Source organism: Typopeltis vanoorti, chromosome 21, assembly GCF_054136105.1.
Source record: "Typopeltis vanoorti isolate ZY-2024b chromosome 21, IOZ_Tvanoo_1.0, whole genome shotgun sequence".
NCBI classification, from domain to species: domain Eukaryota; kingdom Metazoa; phylum Arthropoda; class Arachnida; order Uropygi; family Thelyphonidae; genus Typopeltis; species Typopeltis vanoorti.
In genome coordinates, this window is record NC_143569.1 from 68,085,494 (window position 1) to 68,113,096 (window position 27,603).

At 34.3% G+C, this 27,603-nt stretch overlaps 1 protein-coding gene across 1 annotated transcript in view; it reads left to right on the top strand.

Moving 5' to 3' along the window:
• Positions 1-27,603, top strand: part of LOC150094947 (cyanocobalamin reductase / alkylcobalamin dealkylase-like) — a 70,294-nt gene that overhangs the window by 18,314 nt on the left and 24,377 nt on the right. Inside the window, exon 3 of the mRNA XM_090411155.1 lies at positions 5,626-5,781. Within this exon, the coding sequence (XP_090267281.1) occupies positions 5,626-5,781 (156 nt within the window). The remainder of the gene's footprint in view (positions 1-5,625; positions 5,782-27,603) is intronic.

The window sequence follows — 27,603 nt, forward strand, 5'->3', positions numbered from 1 at the left end:
CTTTTTGTTATAATAGTCCTTGGTGAATAAAAGTTAAGCAGCTGTCAGATGTGAACTCTAGACTAAAATACAGAAACATTATTCAAGAAAAAATTAAAGAGTTTGAGAATAGGAACCAAACCTTTTAGATTCAGTGGCAAATTCTGAAGAAAACATTGATTCAGCCAGAGAGACATGTGAGGCTGTCTGCAAGGACAGAAAAATCAGAACTCAATGGTGGACACAGGAAGTTAAAGAGGGAGTGAAGGAAAAGAAGAAAGCATATCAAAAGTTCCTGGCAAATAAGCCAACTTGTGCTCTTAGAGAATACAGAGACAAATGTAAGAAAGCTCAGTAAAACTAACTAAACAAAAGTCATATGAAGACTTTGGTAAAAACATAGAAAATAAATATCAAGAAGGTGGCAAGATATTTTGGAGGTTGTTGAAAAAGCTCAGAAATGGAGAAAAGAGTGCTGTAAAATGAATTAGAGATGATAAAGGTGACATGAAAACAGGAGAAAAAGATATCCTTGATGTATGGAGTAATTACTTTGAAAAATTGCTAAATGAAACAATCAGTGACAGCACAGTCATATCAGGAATACATATCCATGCTTGAAATGTGGAAGGGCAGCAGGAGTAGATGATATTTGACCAGAACAGAAATGCTCAAGTATGGAGGTATAATAGTTTTGCAGTGGCTGCACTGCATAGTTCAGAAGGCCTGGACAGAGAGACAAATTCCAAGACAAGAGAAAAAAAGATGGAGTAGAGCTCTCATAGTACCAATATACAAAAAGGGAAATAAAGCTGAATGTGAGAATTACAGAGGTATTTCCCTATAATAAATAATAATAAATCTTTCCAGTGTTGCTGGTAAGATTTATTATTATTATTATGTGACGCCTACAGGGAGTCCAAAGACTCATTGAGGGAGAGTGTGTCCCTTCCAACTACTAACTGCGCTCAAACTTGCTTAACTTTTTGCGAGCCATTAGTAGCGGAGGTTCTACCAATTGACCAACCTTTGCTGGCTAAGGTTGCAAAATTTATGCAACTATAATTGAGAAGGATTGTGGAAGGGAAGCTTGGTGAAGAACAAGGCTACACAGATGATCAATTTTTTAATGCTGATGAGACTGGCTTATTCTGGAAAAGAATGCCATCGTGCACATTTCTAGCAGAGAAGGAAAAAATACAAGCTGGGTATAAAGTGTCAAAAGACCAAATGACACTTTTACTATGAGGTAATGCATCAGGTGATTTAAAATTGAAGCCACTGTTAGTGTACAGAGCAGAAAACCTAAGAGCTATTAAGGGCTTTACATAAAACAATTTACCTGTTCATTGGTATTCGAATAAAAAAGCGTGGGTGACTCGTTAATTTTTTGAAGACTGGTTTAAAACTTGTTTTTGCCCTGAAGTTAAAAGCTATTGTAAAAAGAATGATATTCCGTTCAAAATTTTGCTTTTATTAGACAATGCGCCAGGCCATCCAACTCTATTGACTGACTTAGATGAAAATGTCAAGATTCATTTTTTTCCCTTCAAACACAACATCAATTCTGCAGCCGATGGATCAAGGCGTTATCTCCACTTTCAAGGCTTACTATTTAAGATGAACTTTTGCTCAAGCTATTAAAGCTGCAGAAGAAGAAGATGCTTGGATTTCGAGTGAATTTTGGAAGAAATTTAACATAAAAGATGCCATTCAAAATATTTATGAATCTTGGCAAGAGGTGACGCAAAGCAACATGAGAGCCATATAGCATAATATCTTGCTGCATTGTTCAAAGGACTCTGTTGCCTTTGCAACACAGAAAGAGGAAATCTCAACAGAAATTGTGCAGGTAGGCAACGATCTTGGTTTTACAAGTTTAGATTGTAACAATGTGAACGAATGTATTGATTCTCATTCAAATGATCTGGATGACGAAACCCTTTTGGAGTTGGAACAACAACAACAAGCCTATGAAGCAGAAGAAGACGAAGATGACCCCACTGATATCATCGTTGAAGAATTTTCCTTTGCTGGCCTTTCAACTTTTGTGAGAAAAATCAATGAAGTTTCCGACTTTCTCATAAATGCCGACCCAAATTTGGAAAGAAGCATCAAAGTGAGACAAAGTCTCAATAATACCATCAAATGCTACAGAAATCTAGTACTTGAAGAGACAAAGAAGACAAGGAACAACGAACACTAAAAGATTACTTTAGTAAAAAGTAAATTAGTGTATGCTAAAATTGAAGCAATATTTGTTTTGTTTTCTACAACTTTTATATCAGTTTAAAAGGATTTTATTTGTTATTTAGTTTAAAAAAAAAAAAAAAAAACATTTTTTTTTTAATTTTTAAACATTTTTATTATCCTAAATTTTTGTAATAAACAAATTAAATTGAAAACCTTTATAAATAGACCTTGAAGAACGCAGTTTTGCATAGCGGGGACGCTTCTTAGAAATAATTAACTGCGCTATACAAGGTATTCCTGTAACTGTGGATTATTTTATTAGTGCAGTGATTATGATTTTGCAAAGAAGTTATCTGCTGAGAGTCTACAAAAGATTATGGTTATTTATTTTAGTTTATTTTTTTAAAATCAGTTTTAAAGTCATTTTAAAAACAATGAAAGATATCAATGTAAAATTTTAAAATATTTTATGATATTAATTTTGTGATGATATTGATATTTTATATTCTGTTATTCATATTTCATACATAGTATGGGCATATAAAATTTCTAATATTTACATGTTAATTTTGCTTTAACTCTTTCTATTATTTTAGTAATGTATAGAATGCATTTCAGGTTTTGCTTCATCAAGATTTTCTACTTTTAACAGTAATATATTACAATACTTTTTTCGATATTAATTATAAATACAGTAAAACCTCGATATAAAGGACTGATTCGGGCCAGGGGGTGTCAATTAAATCCGAAAGTTCGTTATATAATAAAGTAGGTTTTCCGAATGCATATGTTAAAAAATTGACAAATTAGCTAATTTACATGTTTTTACTTATGTAGAAACTTTTATGTAATTAAAATTAAGTACTGTATCTATGAAAAGTTTAATTTCACAGAAAAGTTTTCTATATGTATTATTGCTTATAACCTCACCGTACTTTTGAGACTCTAAAAAACAAGTCTGCGATCTAAACATCACATATTATCACAATTTTTTTTTTATTTTGTTTTTTGTTATTTTTAATGTCAATACAGTGTGCTTTTTTATGCCATATTGCTCACATATACAAGACAGACACTCCAATCCAACTTTTGTGTGACTTCTAATTTTGATTTAACGTTAAATTAACTATTTTCCGTTTGTCCATATTTTAAGGTTAGGGTTACAAAGATGTGTTTTACCATTCATACATATCTAATTTTAAATTTATATTGAATAGGTCTATAAAATGCGATCACGTGCTAATCATTCGCCGAACATGTTTTATGAGCGGTGACTCATTTATGTCGGCTAAATTACTACAGTGTTTTTCCAACATATGATGGCCTATTTGCCAAAATTTGTTTAAAATAACAGGAAATTAATAACAAAAAATAACCTGTTAATTTAATTATAAGCAAATCTTGGTTAAAAGCATTTTAAAATTAACAGGGTGTTAATTTTCGCATGTGACATACGGACTGGAAATTTGGTCCATTAAATCGCAGTCTGTAAAATTGAGGGTTTACTGTATTACAAAATATTACATATGAAAGCACAAACTTCTTTTATACTGTTGAGTAGTCATTATATTGCAGATAATCTAAACTTCTTTCTTTATGTTCTCAATTTTTATCTTCTTCTTTTCAGCATTTTAGTTCCAGACAATCCTGGGGTCTGCTGCTCGGACAATTCTCTTCCACTTATTTCTGTCTTGGACATCTCTCCTTTTCACTCCAACTTCTTCCATATCCCTTTTGATGTTTTCCCACTATATTTTCCTTGGTCTTCCTTTTCTTCTCTTATCCTTCACTTCCATTATTGTGACTCTTTGAATTGGGTGGTCTACTGGTCATCTCCATATATGGCCAACCCACCTCAGTCTACCACTCTCTCACTTTGTCCTAAATTTTTCTAACCTCCATCCTTTTAATTTTTATGAAACATAAAAATTGAAATATTTGTCCTCTGCATCCTTCAAAATGCCACCACAAATGACAGATTGCAAAGTTTTATCTAGTTTAAACCTAAATCTCTTTCATCAATATCTACTGTCAGCAAATTCACTCTCTGTAACACCATAGTGTTATAGCCGGTGTTGCAATGAACTCCCCAACATGCATGCTTGCACGTGTGTGCACATCTCACACACAGAAAAGCATATATTGTATTTAGAAAATTTATTTTGAGAAGAAATTATTCTTGAGATATATAATTATTGTTATTATTATTATTTTTTTACACACATATATCCATTTTTGAAACAATCCTTTTGCTCAAAAATAAAAGCATAATATGCATTATTTCAGATCTGGAGATATATATTTCTTCATCTCGCTTAAATTGTTATGCTTAGGTCTATCATGGCGAAGTAATTTAGCTTCATATAAACTATAAACCTAATTAATGCTCTGATAGGGCAGTAAACTTTATTTGCATACACTGATATCTATCAGTTATGAGTGTTCTCTGGCCAGTTTTTTCCTTGAAGGTAGAATGACCTGAATTTCTGGGAAGAACACTTTGCCACCTCCTCAGTATGAGATCAGCTAACTCGCTTTTATGTAAAAAGTCCTTATAAATGTTCTTTATATCCTAGATAGGATTAAAACCCAAGTCATTTCAGCCATCCTCCTCCTCCTCCTCTTATGTATATTAGGCCTAGTGGCCCATTACGTTGATATTAGGCATGACCTATTATGATTTGAAATTGCGACCACCTCGAGAATAAAGTGGTTAGCTCTATGCCTCCTTGTGTGTCCTATGTCTGTAGATGTGTGTGTGTTTTCACAGGGCAGGTTTGCCTGTTCTGGGGGGCGAACAACCCTCTACCTCTGTATGAGTCTGGCTAAACTCACCTTTAGTCGAAAGAGACCAGATTCCCATCTGTGACGTGTTCCTCATGTCACAAATGGGAATCGAATGCAGGTCTTTCCGACCAAAGGGCTTCATCTATACCAACTGAGCTACAGAGGCTCTTTTCAGCCATAGGACATCATGGAATCCAAATAAATATTTTTTTATGATAACATCACCTACAAAAAAGTTGGAAACTAATAGCACATGCAGTAGGCAACAGATAGCTAGAGCAGCCAGCCTAAATACTGGTTACTTAGTAAATGTGTATTGTTTATTAAGCTAGAGATGATAGGTGTGTTTTTTACGGAGCTAGAAATTTTATAGGAAAATTTTCATTTTTGGAGGAATATATTTTAACTTACTAGGAGAGTATGGCTATCTGATTAGAAACTTAAGGATTGGTATGTTAGTGGAAGGAAATAAGAATAGCTAATTTTTTTTACATTGAGAGGTGGTTCTACTTTAAAGTCCAATGACAGCCTGATAAACATATCTTGATTGTAATCAAGTTTCAGTACCATGCTGAAAACTGCTGATTTTAAATATTTATGAATATTACTGTTAGTATAGTAGTGAAACACTTACAAATAATAGCATGAACATTTTTTTTTTTTCAGGCATTTCATTTTTATGATGTTGAGGTTATTCATGATTTTCAAATGTATCCAAACAGAAGACCAAAAATTTTGATGCAGACTGTTAGTCATATTTCTGGTGCTGCATACTTTTACCAGAGATGCGATCTGAAGCATGATCCTTGGGAAAAGAATAAGGTAATTCATGCACAATACTTAAATATAAAAAGTTTCACAAGGGATTATGTTTTTGGTGCATATGTTATGTTGTGTAATTATAAGGTTGATTTTCAAAGCTTATTTATATTAAAACAGTATGCTAAATCATGGAGCATGCTTTCTCAGGATATACCATTATCATCAGATTCCTGATATGTACCCTCCGGGGGTGTACAGGATATTATGATAGTACTTCATAAAAAATATTAGATCATTACAGACTTCCTACCTCAGTTTTCCTCCAAATTAATCTGTTATCGCTCAAGACTCCAATATTATCAGATCTTATATTTCTATCTTCTAAGACACTATTTACCATATCAGTCCACCTATATCTTGGTCTTCCTCTGAGTCTTTTTCTGCCATTCTGGAAGAAAACACTTCTTTTGCTAACCTTTCCTCTCCCATTCTGTTTAAGTGACTATGCCACTCGACATTAGCCCTTCTAACACATTTCTGAATGGCAGGAAAAAGTTATTATGATACTGCAATTGATGCCATCTAATCACTCCCCCTAATCTTTTTCAGAACTCTCGTATCTGTGGTCTCTAGATTTTGATCAATTGTTTTTCTAACCCAGCTCTCAAATCCATAAGTCAGAATTTTGTTTGGATACAGTCTTGTATACAGCTAGTTTAGTGTTTTGACTAATTAATCTTTTATTCCATATAAATTTATTCATTTAACTCCCTACTTATGGTTTGCTAATTCTGTTGTCTATTTCCATATTTAATTTCTAAAATCTCTGCCTAAACAGCTGAAATGTTTTATATTATTATTCTTCTTTTTATTTCTTTTTATTTTTTATTTATTTAAGCACCTCCACGCCGCTTAACCGCAGGAAGGAAGACTTCATTCTGAATCTAGTCATCGACTAGAGGAAATTTTTCTAAGCCTTTTTTTGACCGGTTCTCAAGTTAGTCGATCTCTGGCATGGGCAAGTGTTTTTTCTCCCCGAAACTCGGGTTTTTTGTCCCGTAAACTCAAGAAAATCGACTGTAGAACCCACATTATTTCAGACATTAAATATATTGTGTTAGGGACCATGAGATGACGGCACTTGTTGAGCCATCTCTCTTCACTGCGTGCTGCTTAATTAGTAATAGCCTTGGGCCAGCTGTCTCTGATTGGCTGCCAGTGGAGATTAAACTGTCCACTCACGGCCTTGCCTACTCCCTGTATGGGAATAAAAAGACATTAGCTGATTTATTTTTTTTTATGTGGCTCCGATCCATGAAACGTTATATGCAAACTTATAGTACGTTTGTACCACGGGTGGGCTATGAATTTTTTAAATATTTTTTTTTTCAAATTTATTTTTTACATGGTCCAGAAACCCTGCTCTAGAGATCCATAATGGAACTTTTTCAAGCCACTTCTTGCCTCCATTAAGTAGGATGGTGGTCTCATACTGGTTGACGAAATTCATCTCTCTCCTAAAGACAATCATAAACATCCATGCCCACTGTGGGATTTGGACCCACAGCCTGTTGGTTGAAGAATGGATATGCTAACCACTCGGCCAGCAATGCAGCTGATGTTTTCAATATTCCATCCCCATTTTCATTGTCTCTGTCTTTATTTTGCTGATTTTCATACCAAATTTGTTATAGCAGTTAGCCAGTTTAGTCAGGAAATCCTGCAGATTTGTACTGAATTTATTTAGGAGTATAACACCATCAACATAAAGTGAAGAGCAGAGCTTAACATCTCCAATTTTGATGTCAGGTTTAATACCATCCTTCATAATCCACATAGATTATAAGTAACAGTGGAGATAATGTACATCCTTGTCTTGCACTTGATTTAATGTCAACCCATCTTCCTGTAATTCCTACAATTCTAATTTCTGACTTACAACTCAAATATAGTCTATATATTGCTTTATATACTTTCCATTTCCACTATATAACTGTAGCAATTTGAATGGTTTTCTCCTGGCCACCATGTCATATGCCTACTCCCAGATCTAGAAAACTTAAAGATAGCTCCTTGTTATATTCCTATGATTTCTTAGCTATTTGTTTTAAAGTGAAAATCTGATCCTGGTAACCTCTATTTTATCCCCTCAACCCAGCTTATTCTCCATGTTTCCCTTTTATAATTTTTGTTAGCCATATTCAGTTTTATTTCCCTTTTTATAAATGCATGCTATAAGAGCCATATGCCAATCATCTGGAATTTGACCCTCTGACTGGGCCTTCTGATAACTATGCAGTGTAAAAATTAACTGTAAAAATCCTCCATATTTTTTGCATTTCTGGTCGAATATCAGCTCCTCCAGCTGCCTTTTCACATTTCAGTTTTCTGATGGCTTTTTTATATTTTGAGTATGGATATATATCTTAATTGCATTCCTGTTGAGTGTTTCTGCCACTGTGCTCTCACTGCTTGTTTCATTTAGGAATCTTTCAGAATAATCAAATGTTTAGCATACCTATCTTCAGATTTCATGTCAACTTTATTATCTTTGATTCCTTATACAGCACTCTCTTCAATTTCTAATCTTTTTTCGATATTCTCCAGAATATTTTACCACCTTGCTGATACAGTTGAATCTGCTTGTTGTGATCACAGATAATATAATATTATCAATCTGCTATTATCATCAAAATCATTCGGTCCCAAAACGCACAATTTAAAATTAATTAAAAAGAATCTGTCTATTATAATCAAAGTTCTGGTTATTGTTATCAAAATCCTTGAATATCTAGCCTTTTGCATCTCAGAGTTGATCAGGAGAAAATTTGACAAAGAACATTTGTTGAAATCTATCTTTTGTGTTAATCTTCTTTTAATCTTAATCTTCTGTAATTCTTAAATCTTCTAGGCAAATGCAAGTGGGTATAAATACAGTTGAATTGTGATTTTTCGAGTTTATTTTCATGCTCTCTTTCAGTAAGTGAATTTGGCTTTACGCACTTGTTAAAACAGCCCTTAGCATTATGGCAGAAGAAAGTAAAAAATGTAAAGATTTATCTTTTCAAGAAAAGCAAAGAATTTTGGAGTACTAAGATTAGTTGCCCAAAATGAGTCAGTAATGCGGCTGTACATTTAAAAATTTCACAACCATTCTTGTGTAAGATCTTAATAAACAGATCAAACATTGAAACTTTAACTCTTACTAATGAGAACATGGATTGGAAGAGAGCCCGATTTGGTAAGGATGCTCAAGTTGAATCAACATTAAAAATTTGGTTTAGCAATGTTTGTGAAAAGGATGCTTCGATTAATGGGCCTTTGATGCGTTAAAAAGCAGAACTTGCAAAAACAATGGGCACAGAAAATTTCACGACAACTGAGGGATTTTTTAACAGGTGGAAAAAGTGAGAGAGAATATTGTGTACAAGTGTATTCATGGTTAAGAAAAAAGTGCTGATTTTTTATCAGCTGATGTGTGGATTAAGACCAAGTGGCCAAAAATGATTGAATATTCTCCTGAGGATATTTACAATGCAGACGAAACAGGACTCTATTTTCATACAATTCCTGAGCATATTTATTTGTTTAAAAATGAAATTATTAAAGATTTAAATCTTCAAAAGAGCGAGTGACATTTCTTTGTTGTGCTAATAGGAAAGGTGAGACACGAGATCCTGGTGATTGCAAAAAGTAAAAAATCCCCGTTGTTTTAAAGGTGTCAAAAGTTTGCCTGTTGACTATTGATCCTAGTGCAAATGCTTGGATGATTAATGCCATTTTTAACAATTGGTTTATTAAGTGGGATCTTAAATTAAAGCAAAAAATTGTCTTGTTAATAGACAACTGCACTGCACAAACTATTTATCGTTAAAGAACATCAAAGTAATCTTCTTGCCTTTGAACATTATACATCGTTAATTCAACCATGTGATGAAGGCATCATACGAGCCTTTAAAGCTCATTATCGTAGGGAAGTTCGTGTGAGATTATAGATGAACTTGATTATATAAAAGACCAATCTGATGCAACTGAAATTGCAAACAAGATTTCCCTTCTTGATGCATTGCATTTAGTAGCAATGTCGTGGAAGCAAGTCTCAGAGAACTATTGAAAACTGTCTTCCAGAAAGGTGGATTTTTTAAAACAAACTCTGAAACTCCCTTCCAAAGAATTTCAATGAAATTTTTGATAAAATCTCAGATGGTATGTCAAAAGAAGAATTTGAAAATTGGTTGGATATTGATAACAACGTTGAAGTGGTGGCTACAATGACAATGTCGGAAATATATCAAGCTGCTTCCAATGAGAACTGTAAACTAATGAAAGAAAATGAACCTAATACAAGTATAGAAGAACAAATTTTAGAAGCTCCTCCAACCAATGCCCAGATGCCAGAAGCTCTAAGAGTACAGGTATCCCTTGATTAACGTGATTAATTAACACCTCGATGTTACCGCGTATATCAAAATCACGTTAATCAAATATAATAATCAGTGGTAAAAAGTACAATTCGTCCATGATTGATTACTATATTAATAATTCTTTTATATGGTACTCTTTTAACAAAGATAAACAATGAATGCAAAGTAAATGTTTAATAAATGTTTGTGTCTACGTTAGTTACTGCAATTTTTTATCAAAAAAAAAGTTACCAAGTTTGAACAGTTAGTTTTTTCCTATCAGCATAAGTTCTATGATAACAAGCAAAATGACTCTCTAGACATTGGCAAACAAGCAGGCTTCGATTAACATCTGGATCCATATCCATTACTTGCTGCTCAAGTGATTCTAAACTACGAAATATTCCATCCAGTTCTTTAATTGTTATCGTCTTTGGAACCTCATCTTCACATTCCATTTGTTCGTTGTCTTTATATGCACGTTGTTGTTGTTCAATTTCAAGGAGATCGTTGTCACTGAAATCTTTTGAATTTGAATCCAATAATTCTTTAACATCTTCTGCATCAACACCATCAAAAACAAGGACTTCACCAATTGCAAAGATTTCTTCAACCACGTTCACAGAATTTTGAAAACCACCTAAGTCATTAGCACATTCCGGCAAAAGGTTTTTTCAAACAACTCTCATGCAGCTAGAAGACACTTGCTTCCACGAGTCATGAATGTTTTCAACTGCGTGCTTAATGTTAAAATTTTTCCAAAATTCTTGGAATGTAATCGCATTTTCTCCTGTTGTTGTTTCTACTGCCTTTGAGAATGTCTTTTTAAGAAAATAGGCTTTGAAAGTTGCAGTGACATCCATGTGTGGTAGCAATGATGTCGTATATGGTGGAATCTTAGTAAATTTAAAGACGCGTTAATTAAAATTCTTGCTGCGTATATCAAGGGATTGTCGCAATTAATTTTGCCACATTAATCAAATCCCGCGTTAAGCAAGGGATACCTGTACTCCGTTGCGGTGTGTAACATAGAGCAACAAACTTTGAAAGGCAGTATGAGCAATTTATTCATGAACTACTATATTCAAACAGACAACTAGACTAGAACAACATAAAATAAATTTTATGTTGTTGCTTATTAAAAAGTTGTTTATAACAATAAATTAAATTAAATAATGTTCATACCAATAAATTGAAATAAATGGTGCAGTTTTTTTATATCCTTTGTTTAATGTTATCAGCCAGTTATTTTATCGAAAAGCGACTGTCCCAAAGTGATCACAGTAAGTGGTGTCTACTGTATTTATTTTCTGTGTTTTATAGTTCACTAGTTTTGCATAGTGTTTTCTTACATTTTTCTCTGTATTTTGTCAGTACAAGCCGACTTTCTTGCCAGAAACTTTTTCCTCACCTGTCTTTCTTGTTAATCAGTCACTGTTTTCGTCAGGGTTTGCCATTCACTTTCCAAGGTCTGGATCTTTTTTTCAAACTCTTTCATTTTTTTCTTGAGTAATCTTTGTGTATTTTAGATTACAGTTCACTTCTGAAAGCTGTTCAACTTTGATTTGTTTTAATACTTTTGTACACACTGTTCTTGTCAATATGATATTGAATTTTATCCTGATAAAATTTTCTTATCGTTCTAATGCTTGTAGTCGAAGGTCGTTGTTCAGTTATATTCATAGCAACATACTCTGACAGTTCAGTTGGCTTGAGAGGAACATGTCAGAATTATTTTAGGTATTTCCTGCTTGGAGATTCATTAATTCAAATTATAGCGTTTGCTGAGCAAAATACTGCATTTTTTTCTAGCTAGTATTTTAAAATAGCGTTTTTTAGTAAAGAGCACTTTTGTTAAAAGTGATTTTAACAATGATTCTTAATGTTTTATAAATCATTCATTCTGCAACTTTTCTGGTTTGTGAAATAACTATTCCTAAATTTAATTTTTATGGTTATGTTCTGGTTATACCAGATCTAATTCACATCTACTATAGAATCTAATACTAATGTACTAGATGATGTACTTCAGCTATTGTATCTTCTACACCCAAGTAATTTTCTTCAATTAGACAATTTCTATATTTATGGATACTGCCATCAAGTAATCTGATACCTGGATAACCTTGAATGGCCTTCTCCCCTCCTCACATAATAAATGCTTAGTATAATACTGCAATGTTCGAAACTTATTTTATTACTGTTTACAATATTTGTTTTAATACTCCTGAAGGTCAAGGTCCCCCTGCCAAGGTGTGTATCTGTGATGTAAATTTTGTTATACAGGAACAGAGCAAGTAAAACATTTCAGCTATTTAGGCACAATATTTAATGAAGCTGGCAAATTAAATTCGGGTCAAATTAAATCTGGATTTGAGAGCTGGGTTAGAAATAAAACACTTGATCAAAGACTGAGACCACAGATATGAGAGTTCTGAATAAGATTAGGGGATTGAATAGATGGTATCTATGGCAGAGTCATTTTAAAAATGAGAAAAGAGCTTGACAGTGTTAGTATTCAAGAGAGTGTGAACGGAGGTAATCTTAGGTGGTATGATCACTTAAACAGAATGGGAGAGGAGAGATTAGCAAGACGAGTGTTTTTTGCCAGGATGACAGGAAAAAGGATCCTGAGAGACCAGAATCTAGGTCGATTGATACAGTAAGTTCCTTAGAAGATAGAAATATAAGATTTAATAATATTGGACTCTTGACAGATAATAGATTGATTTGGAGGAAAATTGTCAGTACAAAGGTAGTAATGATGTAATTTTTTTTCATACCATACTATTATATTCTGGAACTCTCTCATGGGGCATATATCAGGAATTTGATAAGAGATTATTCATAATAGCTGTTTTATCATTTCTGTACTCTATCATAACACACATTATATGTCTTTGAAAATTTGATTTTTCATCTAGTGAACTCCAGATATTTTTTATGAAATTTACTTCTTGAAATAAACAGAAATTGCTATCACCACTTCTATTGCAATTCATGTGATCAGCATTATCCAACATGTGACAGTTATTATATGCACTTAAGTCCTTCTTTGAGAAATTCTAAATTCTTCAGAACTGATTATCTGCATTTTTTGCTTCAGTTTCTTCCTTTTCCATTAAAAATGACAGAATCAATTATCATTATTGTTAACATCTGACCTACATGGAGTCAGACTCATTGTGGGAGTTACACACCATCACACACAATACTCATCCAACTGGGCTGTAAACTGATTCAGTGTGTCTGCATTCACAACACACTCAGGCAATACATTCCACTTATCAACCACTCTCCATATAGAGAATTCCCTCCTCACTCCTCTGCTCACACCCTCCAGTTTCCAGGGATGGCCTCTTCTTCTACCCCTCCCTCCCATTCTGTTTAAAAATCTGAAATTCATGAAAAATCTCTTCCATGTCAACTTGATAACAACCCCTGAGTAGCTTATATGTCTCAATCATATCCCTGCCTCCTCTTCCTCCTATCCACAAGGCTTTGCAATTTACATTCTCTCAATCTGTCCTCGTACTCCACATTCCAAAGACCACTCACCATCTTTGTGAATCTTCTCTGGACCCTTTCTAACATATCCTTGTCACCATGAAAACCCAGTGACCAAATCTGTGCACAATAATCAATACAGACTGGTCAAGGCCTTGACCAGCCTGATGATGCTTTGTATAAGGCCTGGTCAAGGCCTTATACAAAGCATCATAACCTCTTTATTTCTGCATGTCAGGTTCTTCCACATCATTGCCATTATTTGATGTGACATCGTCACATCTTGCGCAATGTTCAGGGGCCACATTGCACCTTGTAGAGGACTTTGTCCATTACTCCCAAATCTCTCATCTCCTCTACCTCCTTTAAAGTTTTTCTACCAAGTGTATACTTTGCATCCCATATTGCTTACCAAATTTCAAAATCTTGCACTTTGCAGCATTGAACTGACAGTTCCACTTACCTGCCCATTCATGCAATATATTCTCAAGTCCTCGTGTAAGGCTATAACATCTGCTTGATACTGCATTGGTCTCCCCAATTTTGCATCATCTGCAAACAGCTTCATATCACCAGTTAAACCCATCCCAATATCATTAATATATAAATTGAATAACAGTGGTCCCAAAACTGTGACCCCCTGTGGCACACCACTAGTGATTTTCCTCTAGGCATGCCAATGCTGGAGCACCCTTAAGATGTGTGGTGATATGTCATACCTGACAGCCAGGCATTGATCCAACTCAGAAGTCTGTTATCCAATCCCATCTTTCAATTTATTTAACAGCTTGTCCTGTGGCAGTCTACAAAATAACTTTTGCAAAATCTAAGTATACCACTGTATATTCATCTCTCTTGTCCAAAACGATTGTAATATTGTTGTAGTACATAAGTAAGTTAGTGAAACATGATCTGTCTTTAACAAACCCATGCTGACAATCACAGAGAATACTGCTGTTATCAACACATTTCTGTGTCCTACTTCTCACTAATCTCTCACCACAATTCCAGATATACAGATTGGTCTATAATTTGTAGCCACAGCCTTATCACCACCTTTATGCAATGGAATAATTTACTTTCTTTCCACTCCCTTGAAACGTGTGCAGACTTATTAAACAGGCATGCCAATGCTGAAACATTCCCTTAAGATGTGTGGATATGTCATAAAATCCTGTCACCTTATTGACTTCCCTTACCTTACCTATCCTCTTTGCTCCCTGCAGAGCATAGGGCCTCAACAATTGACTTCCATCTGACTCTATTCAATGCTTCTTTTTTGATCTCTTTCCAAGAACATCCCAGCAGTCTTGCCTCTGTTTCTAGTTCTCTTCTCCATGTTCTCCTGGGTCTACCTCTCTTTTCCTCTTACCTTGGGGATTCCTTTCTAGTCCATTTTCTGCTATTTTTTTATCTGGGTTCCTGATCGTGTGACTTATCCAGTTCCATTTTCTTTTAGTGATTTCATTTCTGATGCTGGTTTGACCAGTTCTCTCCCAAAGTTCTATGTTTGTTATTTTATTTGGCCATTATATTCCTAATAGCTTCCTCAAGCATTTGTTTATGCTTGTATTTTATTTATGTTTTCCTTTGTTAGTGACCATGTCTCAGCTCTGTATAGTAAAACTGGTTTAACATTAGTGTTGAATAGCCTAATTTTGGTTTTTTATTTTATTTCTTTGGACCCCCAAATTTTCTTCATCATACTGAATGCAACTGTACTTCCTGGATTCTATTTTGTATCTCCTGTTTGGTTCCTCCTTGTGTGCTAATCACTGATCCCAGGTAGATAAAGTTATCTACCTGTTCCAGTGTTTTCTGTAGTATTTCAAAGACTAATTCTTGTTTGGGATTTATCTTCATTACTTTAGTCTTGTTATGATTTTTTTTTCAATCCACATTTATTTGTTTCCTTGTTTAAATTATCTATTTTCTTTTGTAAGTTGATGCTTTTGTGCCAAAAGGCATATATCGTCTGCAAAATCCAGGTCACTGATTTTATTTGACCATCCCCCATTGAATGCCAATTCTTTCTTCAGATGTTTTCGTCATCACCCAATCAATAACATTCAGAAAGATGGTTGGGAAGAGTATACATCCTTGTCTTACTCCTGTGTTTGTTGCAAATGGTTCTGATAGTTTGCCATTATTTATTATTCAGATTTTGTATTTTTCCATGAGTTTTCTTTGTTATATTTATGATTTTCTGAGTAATCCTGTAGTGCTTCATTAACTTCCATATAGTCTTTCTGTCTATGTTATCAAATGCACGTTCAAAGTCGATTAAATATAGGCTACTTTGCCACTCTATTGATTGTTCAACAATTATCTTAATGTTATTATCTGGTCAATACAAGATCTGTTTGGCCTGAACCCAGCCTGTTCTTTCCTCAGTTTAGTTTCAATTTCTTGTTTCATTCTTTTTAGCAATATTCTAGTAAATACTTACAACATTTAGAAGTGAAATCCCTCTCCAATTTTTACAAAGTGTTATATCTCCCTTTTTTGGCAGTTTCACCAGGAGTCCTGTATTCCAGGCATCTGGCCATTCCCCCTTTTCCCATATTTGATTAAATAGCAGGTGTAGTATTTCAACAGTAGTGTTTATATCTGCTTTAAGTAGTTCAGCCTGCATATTGTCACTTTACTGCCTGAGTTATTTCTAGTTTAGTTATAGTTCCTGTGTTTATTTTAAGTATTTCTTGTTCTAGGTTTTCTATTTCTCCATTTGAAATTTCTTGGAAATGTTCCACCCATCTTTTTTTTTATTTGTTTATTTTTTACAGGCCCTTCTCTTTTAAAACTCTTCCCAGCTAACTTTCTTGTTATCTCAAACAACCTCTTTGGGTCAAATTTACTTGCTGCTTCTTCAGCCTCTTTACACATTTCCTCCAGAAATTTCTTCTATCTTTCCTTGCACTTATTTTACCTATCCATTTTTAAGCCTGTATTTTTCATTTATCGTATTTCTTTTGTTTTCTTCTGTACTTTGCAGAAGTGTCTTCCATAAAACTTTCCTTTCTTCACATAATTTGATGGTTTCTTCAGAGATCCATTGTTTGTGATTCCTACTCTTCCTTCCCAGAACTTCTTTGGCAGTACTATTAAATATATTCTTTATTTTTTCCTAGTTCTCTTCAATGTCTATTTCCTTATGTTGTTCTATAAGACTTCCATATTTATTTCTTAATGTTACTTTATGTTTGTCTTTTGTATCCTTGTTTTTCAGTTTGGATATATTGTATTTAATTCTTTGGTTCTTGCATTTAAATATTTTTCTTAGTTTCATTTTTATTTTTGCAATCAATAATAAGTGGTCCGTAAAGGCATCTGTACCTCTCCAAACTCTTACATCCATCAAAGAGGTTCTCCAAGGTCTGTTTATTAAAATATGGTCTATTTGGTTTTTCGATTTCTTATCAGGTGATATCCAAGTCTGTTTATGGATGTCTTTATGTTTAAATAAGGTTCCTCCTATGATCATATCATTGAAAGTGCAAAAGTCTTTTAGGATTTCCCCATTTTCATTATAGTTTCCTAAACCTTCTTTTCCCATTATTCGTTCATATCCCACGTTACTATCTCCTACTTTTGCATTCACGTCACCTATAACTAAAAGCATATCTTTACTTTTCACTTCATCTACTTCTTTTTGTAGCATATCATAGAAGTCTTCTTTCTCTTCTATTTTTGCATTGCCATATATGTTTATTACAATCACATTTCTGTATTTAGTTTTGAATCTAGTTTTGATGATTCTTTCAGAAACTGGTTTCCATTCAATTAGGGCTCTTCTAGCATCTGTTGTTAGCATGAAAGCTACATCTTTGTTATGTGTGTCATCTTCATTCTGGTTTCGAGAATATAAAATGTATTTGTTTGTTGTTAGTTGGATTTCTCTGCTACCATTCCATCTTGTCTCGTTTAGACCTAGTATTTCTATTTTATATCTGTCCAGTTCTCTGGTTAGTAAGTTAGCTTTCCCACTTTCGTACAAAGTCCTTATATTCCAGCATTCAATTTTAGTTAAACGTTTTGGGCTAAAGAGGTTTTTTCTTGGAGTGTTCTGCCTGTCAGCTTCCCCAATGGGGCTTTCACTGGCTTGCTTAATTTTCCCCAGTACTTCTCCCTCTTGGTTTTGTGTCAGTTTTCCAACAATGGTTGAGGTTTCTGTAGCAATATTATGGTTGCTAGCCACAAGTACAACCCTCCTCCTTTCTCATCCTGGCTTGGGACTGGCAATGGCGGAGTTCTTATTGACTTCAAGGTTATTTATTTCCTCAAATACCTCTTGCTCATTCACAATTAAGCCTTCTTCTCCTGTGTCCTCTATACTTAATTTTCTCACGATTTCACCCTGATGTGGATGAAACACCCTTTATAAATTTATCACTGAATATCTCAACAATATCTTCTGCAACAGTTACCATTCTGCCATTTTCATCCATTAACATAATCTTACCATAATCATTTTTACTTCTATTTGTCATATATCTGTAAAACTCTAGGGATTTTCTTTGCCTGATTTTCTCATTTTTGCTCATACTGCATTTTTGTTGTCTCTCTTCTAGCTTGTTCTTTATAGTCTTCATGTAACTGATGCCACTCATTCATCCATTTTACACCTACCTTATTCAACCTCATTCTGAAGGTCAAAGACCTTCAGAATTCATTTATGTATTCATGCTGTTATGTATTTCTTTGTTCCCAAGCAACATTTATTTCCTTACCATTCAACTCCTCATTCCATGCTGTAGTTCCAAGCAATCTTTTAAGCTTGTCATAGTTATCAGCCTTGTACTTCCACATATATCCTTTCCTTACAGAAGTCTGCATGCAACTGGTCACAACCCAGGTGATTACTTCATGAATACTCTCACCAACTGGAGAAAAGTGTGAAACTCCACTCATGATTACATCCGCTGATGAAATGACCAGATCTAAAATACCTGATCCTTGCATGCTTCCCCCCCCTTTAAATGCTGCCTGAGATAGATGTCACTCAAGAAATTCATTTAACTTATTCCCAAATGCTATCTCTTCATTTCAATCTATACTGCCATAATTAAAATCACCCATAATAATCACCCTTCCTTTGTTCACTAACCCAAGTTGTTCTACATTTCTTCATCACCACCTTCCACATTCCCTGGTATATAGCAACATCCAACTAAATGTATTTTCCTGTCAACCTTCACCTCACACCACACTGTCTCATAACCATTGCCACTATTTTCTTCTTTCATGTCTACCTTATGTGAGCATAATTCCCCTGTTATCATCAGCACTCTCTCTCTCTCTCTCTCTCTCCCCCCCTTGTTCTTTCTATCCTTGTGAAAAATGCTGTACCCTTTCATTTCTATTCCTGTTAGGATATCATCTTCAATCAACTATGTTGCAATTATTCCAGTCATTTTGGGGCAAATAAAAAGTTTCTGGAATGCTTAAGGGTCAAAGCTATATAACTAAGAGGAGACCTCCACATAGCTTTCAAAGGAATGCAGAGAACTGACTAGGGCTTCTGACCTAATGTCCAGTCCTCATCTTCTCATGATGCACCATGTTAGGTATCTACGTGGATACTGAATGGACAAGGATGGGCTGGCAATTTGGGATTTAGCCAATCAAATTGTATTCTTATTGGCTTAAACAAAAATTTCAAATCATGGTACAACATGACATTCTGTCATGTTGTACCATGATTTGAAATTTTGGTACAACATGACAGAATGTCATGTTGTACCAAATGTCATGCTAGCTGGGGTGTTGCCTCGTTAAACAAAGCCCCCTATTGTTTTTACCAGAGAACCAGGGCAAACAGCAAGAAGTCAGCTACTGGAACAAATCCTAAAACCCACCCAAACTCAACATCACCAGAGTTCAAGATTGGTACTATCAACATAAGAAGCCTCAATGGCAAAGAAATGGAGCCAGTTGAGGAATTAGATAAGTACCAGATCGACATAATAGGTATGACTGAAACAAAAAAACAAAAACTGGTGAGATCTTTCTGAGCAATAAATACAAAATGTTATATTCAGACAATGACAATCAAGAAAAAGAAAGAGTAGCCATAGATTCAACACTAAATATGAGGCTAATCTTCTTGAATGGTAGGCAATCTCAAGTAGAATGATGTGGACAAATATGAGAATGGGGAACTGGACAATGAGACTTATTTGTGTCTATGGTCCCACAGAAGGTTCTACTAAGGTAGAAGTGGAGGAATTTTTTGAGGCTTTAGAGGAAGCAACTGACACAATGAAAATGGAAAAGTTGGTCCTTGTTGGGGATCTAAATAGCAGAGCAGGAAATGATTGTCAGACATACAAAAATATTTTGGGAAAATTTGGAGAAAAGATCAAAGTTAATAATAATGGGAAATACCTGATGGATTTTGCTCAGGAGGTGGATTGGTTATTACTAACACCATGTTCTAACATAAAAATGTGCACAAATTCACATGGAGAGAAGAGGCAAGGAATAAGAAAAGTCTCATTGACTATGTTATTGTTGATAGTGATGTTTTCCCGCTGGTGCAGGACACCAGAGTGTACAGAGGATTTGAAATTGGAAGTGATCACCATTTAGTCTTGAGCAGGATAAAATTGAATTTCATATTGAAAAGAAGAACATGTAAGAAAGTTCTAAAGCAAATAAAAGTTGAGCAGCTCTCAGATGTGAACTGTAGACTAAAATACACAAATATTATTCGAGAAAAAATGAAAATGTTTGCGAACAGGAACCAAAAGATTGTTAATTTTCCATCAATTAACAATCTTTGCGATGAATTTTCCTCTCAATGAATCATCATCATCAAATTCCTGATATGTACCCTTGAAGAGCGTACAGGATATGATAGTACTACATGAAAAATTTACATCATTACTAACTTCCTATCTACAATTTTCCTCCAAATCAGTCTGTTATCTCAAGACTCCAACAGATCTTATATTTCTATTTTCTAAGGCACTTTTTACTGTATCAATCCACCTATATCTTGTTCTTCCTCTGGGTCTTTTTCCTGCCAACCTGCTAGAGAACACTTGTTTTGCTTATCTTTCCTCTCTTGTTTTGTTTAAATGACCACCACCACCTGAGATTAGCTCTCCTAACACATCCCTGGATGCTAACAATGTTAAATTCTTTTCTAATATCCTCCTTTTTAATATGATATTGCCACTGATGCCATCTGTTCATGCCTCTAATCTTTCTCAGGATTCATATCTGTGGTCTCTAGTCTTTGATCAAGTGTTTTATTTCTAACCCAGCTCTCAGATCCATAAATTAAAATTGGTTTGAACACTGTCTTGTATACAGCTAATTTAGTGTTTTGACTAATTTCTCTCTTATTCCGCATCAATTTATTCAGTACTTCCTAAAATACCATCTTTGCTAATTTTGCTGTCTGTTTCCAAAATTAATGCGCCATCTTCACTAAATATTGTGCCTGAATAGCTGAAATGTTTTACTTTTTCTATAGGTTCTCCATTCAGGATGTAGTTGTTTTCAGTGTTTCTGCCTATTTTCATTGTCTTTGTCGTTTTAATGCTGACTTTTATACCAAATTTATTACAGCAGTTATTCAGTTTGATCAGGGAATTCTGCTGACTTGTTCTGGATTTATTTAGGAGTATAACATCATCTGCATAAAGTAAAGCGCTGAGATAAGAATAGCCAATTTTGATATCAGGTTTAATACTGCTTTCCTTCATAATGTGATCTATATAGATAATAAATAACAGAGGGGATAATGTACATCCTTGTCTGACACCAGATTTAACATCAAACCATTTTCCTGTACTTATTTCAATTCTAACTGCTGACTTTCAACTCAAATAAAGACTTAAGTATTGCTTGATATAATACTCCATTGACACCATACAACTGTAGTATTCTTGCATCTTGTCTCCATGTGAATTTGTGCGCATTTTTATGTTGGAACATAATAACTAGTCCATTATTATTAGCTTTGCTTTTTTCTCCTTATTTTTCCAAAACATTCTTATGTCATTGAATCATTTTGAGAAATTAGTCAAAACACTAAATTAGCTGTACTCTGCTGTTTAGATCTCCAACAAAGATCAATTTTTCCTTTTTCATTGTCAGCTGTCTTCTCTAATCTCTCAAAAAATTCCTCTACTTCTTCCTTAGTAGAACCTTCTGTGGGACCATAAGCACAATTAGTCTCATTGCCAAGTATCCCATTTGCATACTAGCCCACATCTCTATACTTGATATTGCCTGCCATTCAAGAAGATTATTCTTGTATTTAATGTTTAATATTATAGCTTCTTCTTCTTTTCCCTGATTGTTATTGCCTGAATATAACATCTTGTATTTGTTAATTAGAAAGATCTCATTTTTGTCTTCTTTGTTTCAGTAATATCTGTTATGTTGATCTGGTACTTATCCAATTCTTCTGTTAGTTTCATTTCTTTTCTTGATGATACCTTAATATAAAAATCAGAATATTGAATATTATTTTATTCTAATTAAAGTAATTACCTTTATTAAAGTGCTGCAACACTTTAATTTGTCTCAATAAATGTACTCAATGAATAACATGTTATTTATTTGTTTATTTAATTTTTTATTACTTGAATATTGTGTAACCTCTGCAATAGTGTGATATGACATTTTCTCTGCAACCTGAAATTTTATCCATAGTAATGCTGATATACTTTATTCCTCATTTTCATCATTTCACAAATTGCCTTAAACTCTGATCTTTTTTCACTACTTCAATGGGACAGGGATAACCTTTGGAACTTCCCATCCCAGCCATAACCTCTTCAGCTTAAAAAAAAAAAAAAAAAATTTTTTTTTTTTTTTGAGCCTAAGATGCTAATTTTTTGCCAATATACAATTGGGGGTGCTTAAGGGTCAAAGCTGTATAACTGAGAGGAGACCTCCACATAGCCTTCAAAGGAATGCAGAGAACCAACCAGGGCTTCTGACCTAATGTCCAATCCTCATCTTCTCGTAGTGCACCCTGTTGGGTATCTAATTTGATACTGAACGAACGAGGATGGGCTGGCAATTCGGGATTTAGCCAACCAAATTGTATTCTGATTGGCTTAAACCAAAATAAAAAATGATGGTATACAACACGAAAAATTTCATGCCAGCTGGGGTGCCCCCCCCCGTTGTTTTCACCAGGGAACCAGGGTGAAGAGCGAAAAGTCAGCTACTGGAACAAATTTGAAAAAACACCTCAACTCAACATCACCAAAGTTAAAGATCGGTACTATCAACGTAAGAAGCCGGAATGGCAAAGAAATGGAGCTAGCTGAGGAATTAGATAAGTACCAGATCGACATAATAGGGGTGACTGAAACAAAAAGGATAAAAACTGGTGAGATCTTTCCGAGCAATTAATACAAAATATTATATTCAGGCAATGACAATCAAGGAAAAGAAGGATTAGCAATTTGTATTCAACACTAAATACGAGGCTAATCTTCTTGAATGGCAGGCAGTCTCAAGTAGAGTGATGTGGGTAAATATGAGAATGGGGAACTGAACAATGTGACTTATTTGTTCCTATGGTCCCAAAGAAGGTTCTACTAAGGTAGAAGTGGAGGAATTTTTTGAGGCATTAGAGAAAGCAACTGACACAATGAAAATGGAAAAGTTGGTCCTTGTTGGGGATCTAAATAGCAGAGTAGGAAATGATTGTGAGACATACAAAAATATTTTGGGAAAATTTGGAGAAAAGAGCAAAGCTAATAATAATGGCAAATACCTGTTGGATTTCTGCTCAGGACATGGAGTGGTTATTAATTACACAATGTTGCAACATAAAAATGTGCACAAATTCACATGGAGAGAAGAGGCAAGGAATAAGAAAAGTCTCATTTTGACTATGTTATTGTTGATAGTGATGTTTTCTCCCTGGTGCAAGAAACCAGATTGTACAGAGGATTTGAAATTGGAAGTGATCACTATTTAGTCTTCAGGAGGATAAAATTGAATTTCATATTGAAAAGAATGACATGTAAGAAAGTTTTAAAGCGAATAAAAGATGAGCAGTTCTCAGATGTGAACTGTAGACTAAAATACACAGAGATTATTGAAGAAAAAATGAAAGAGTTTGAGAACAGGAACCAAACCTTGGAGATTCAGTGGCAAGCCTTGAAGAAAACTCTGATTTATTCAGCTAGAGAGGCATGTGGTGAAGTTGTCTGCAAGGATAGAAAAATTTGAACTCCATGGTGGACACAGGAGGTTAAAGAGGCAGTGAAGGAAAAGAAGAAAGCATATCAAAAGTTGCTGGCAAATAAGTTGGCTTGTGCTCTTAGAGAATACAGAGACAAATGTAAGAAAGCTAAACAAAAGATATGGGAGGACTTTGGCAAGAACATAGAAAATAAATATCACGGTGTCAAAATATTCTGGAGGTTGTTGAAGAAGCTTAGGAATGGAGGAAAGAGTGCTGTAAAAGGAGTTAGAGATGATAAAGGTGACATGAAAAGGGGAGAAAAAGATATCCTTGAAGTATGGAGTAATTACTTCGGGAAATTGCTAAATGAAACAAGCAGTGATAGCACAGTGGTAAAAAAAAACACTCAACAGGCATGCAGTCAGGAATACATATCCATACTTGAAGTAGAAAAAGCCATCAAAGGCTTGAAATGTGGAAAGGCAGCAGGAGTAGATGATATTCGACCAGAAATGCTCAAGTATGGTGGTATAAAAGTCTTTCAGTGGCTGCATTGCATAGTTCAGAAGGCCTGGACAGAGGGACGAATTCCCGATGATTGGAGTAGAGCCCTCATACTACCCATATATAAAAAAGGGAAATAAAACTGAATGTGAGAATTATAGAGGTATATCATTACTGAGTGTTCCTGGTAAGATATATGCAAGTATACTTGAGAAATGGTTGAGAAGAATTGTGGAAGAAAAATTTGGTGAAGAACAATCTGGACTCTGGCCAAATTGAGGCTGTCAGAATCAGATTTTTACTTTACATCAAGTTTTGTCGATCTGAAAAAGGCATATGACAAGGTGCCAAGAGTAAAGCTATTCAAAATGCTACAGTTATATGGTTTCAATGGGGCATTATATCAAGCAATATTTAATCTTTGAGTTGTAAATCACCAGTTAGAATTGAAGGAAGTACTGGAAGATGATTTAATGTTAAATCTGGTGTGAGACAAGGATGTACATTATCCCTTCTGTTATTCATTATCTATATGGATCACATTATGAAGGAAAGTGATATTAAACATGATATCAAAATTGGAGATGTTAATCTCGGTTCTTTGCTTTATGCGGATGATGTTATACTTATCAGTAAATCCGCTACTAGTCTGCAAGATCCCCTGACTAAATTGTATAACTGTTGTAATAGATATGGTATGAAGGTTAGCAATATAAAGACAAAGACAATGAAAATAGGTAAAATCGTTGAAAGTGTGAACTGCATTGCGAACAGAGAACCTCTGGAACAAGTAAAACATTTCATCTACTTAGGCATGATTTTTACTGAAGATGGTAAATTAAATATGGAAATAGACAACAGAATCAATGAAGCTGGTATGATAGGAAGTTCATTGAATAAAATTATATGGTAAAGAGAGAAATTAGTCGGAACACTAAATTAGCTGTATACAAGACAGTGTTCAAACCAGTTTTAACTTATGAATCCGTGAGTTGGGTCAGAAGTAAAACACTTGACCAAAGATTAGAGACCGCAGATATGAGAGTCCTGAGAAGGATTAGGGGCAGGAACAGATGGCATCAATGGCAATATCATATTAAAAACGAGGATATTTAGAAAGAACTTGACATTGTCAGCATCTAGGAATGTGTTAGCAGAGCTAATCTCAGGTGGTATGGTCATTTAAACAGAATGGGTGAGGAAAGACAAGTGTTCTCTGCCAGGTTGGCAGGAAAATGACCCAGAGGAAGACCAAGATATAGGTGGATTGATACTGTACAAAGTGGTGCTATCTGATAATATTGGAGTCTTGACAAGTAACAGAGTGATCTGGAGGAAAATTGTAGATAGGAAGTTAGTAATGATGTAAATTTGTCATGTAGCTCTATCATATCCTGTACATCCCTTGAGGGTACATGGCAGGAATTTGATGATGATAATTGCTAATTATGGAAATCCCTAATACAGTCATACCCTGACTTACGTGAATCCGGAGTTACGCGGTTTCTTATATGTACGTATTCCCGTCCCGCTTCACACCTCACCACTAGTCGTATCTTTCAGGCGCTGGCCGCATTCGCCAGTGTCACACATGCTGTGAACAAGCACTGACGTGTTTCGCGCAGTCTCCATTCATACAAGATTTTTATAGTCTACAAACCTTGCGATTGTTTAATGTTATGTTCTTGATAAAAATTTTATCACGTAAAAAATAATAATACATCCTAAAGAAGCAAGTCCGATTCTTCTACATCTGGCAAGAAAAGAAAAACATTGACTTTGGAAACAAACTGTAGCCACAAGGCAAAAGGCAAGGAATAAAAAAAAATCATTAGCTTGCTATGAAGAAATTTTGCGTGACTAGAAAAAGACATTATGCCGTCAGAGCACTCTATTAGATTTTATGAAACCATTGACATCGAAATAACTTTCTTTTTTTCATGTACGAAAAACTACAATTATGATTATATTTCTTTAAATCATTAGCTTGTTATGAAGAAATTTTGTGTGACAAGAAAAAGACATTATGCCGTCAGACGAATCTATTAGATTTTATGAAACTATCAACATCGAGATAACTTTCTTTTTTTCATGTACGAAAAACTACAATTATGATTATATTTCTTAAAAAATATAGGTGTTTTTGTAAACCTTTGGCCCAATTGTATGTTTGTATATATAAATGCAAAATTATACCTCGAGTTACACAAATTTGACTTACGTACTTTTTGTTGGTCCCACCTACCGTGTAACTTCGGGGTTTTACTGTACTTATTTCTCTTAATTATGAATGATATGATACTATGATTTACAAATTTGAAATTTGTATCTGAGATACAAATTGGTATCTTGTTTTTTTGAATAACTGCACTTAATATTATTATTGTATTAATTATCTTAGTGGAATTTTTGATAATTTATAGAGAATTATATTCCTAACTGATATTCAATGTTTTCAGAAAATTTATGGTGTTTGTATTCATCCGAAGTATGGTGGTTGGTTTGCTCTTCGAGGAGTTCTGATTTTTAAAAAATTAAAGGTACCAGATCTTCCACGAAGAAATCCACAGAATGTAGTATGGAAGGAAAGAGATAAGGTGGATTTATTAGAAAAGTACAGCTTTCATTGGAAGGACTGCACATTTCGAGACATTATATCCCCTGTAGAGCGGTACTCTTCTAAACAAATTCTCTATTTCTCAACTAAACCTGAAGACAGGAGGAAGCTGTTGAAGAATTTGTGGTCGTAGTGGAAGAAATATTATTCTAGTCACTAGAATCTAGTGTATCATAAACAGCTGCATGTATAGTACTTTCTGTCTAATATTTTTGAATCGATATACTTTTGTATTTAAGTGAGCTTGAAGGCACCGTGTGTAATTCAGTGAAAAATACCCTGTTGGAAAATAGTTGTTTAAGTATGATGAGCTTTATTTTAAGTTCATTAATATAAATTTCAGTAAGTGTCTGAATTTCATATGTTAGTATTCTATTCTAACAGGCTTTTTTTTTTAATTATGAAATTAAGTACCTTTCACAAAGCATTTAATTTGGGGGAGTGGGATTATAATCCTCATCGCTTTTTGCCTGATTTAGTTAATGCATACAACTACCTGTTTCATAATGTGTATGAAACAGGCAGAAATCAATGAAGATTATAAGAAAAAATGTTAATATTTGATAAACTTAATTGTCTACAATTGAAATTCTCAGCTGAAATTCTCATAGGTATTTAGTTACTCAGTTAATTTCATAGTATTTATTCTCTGATCTATAGTTATTATTTACAAGCATTGTATTTTC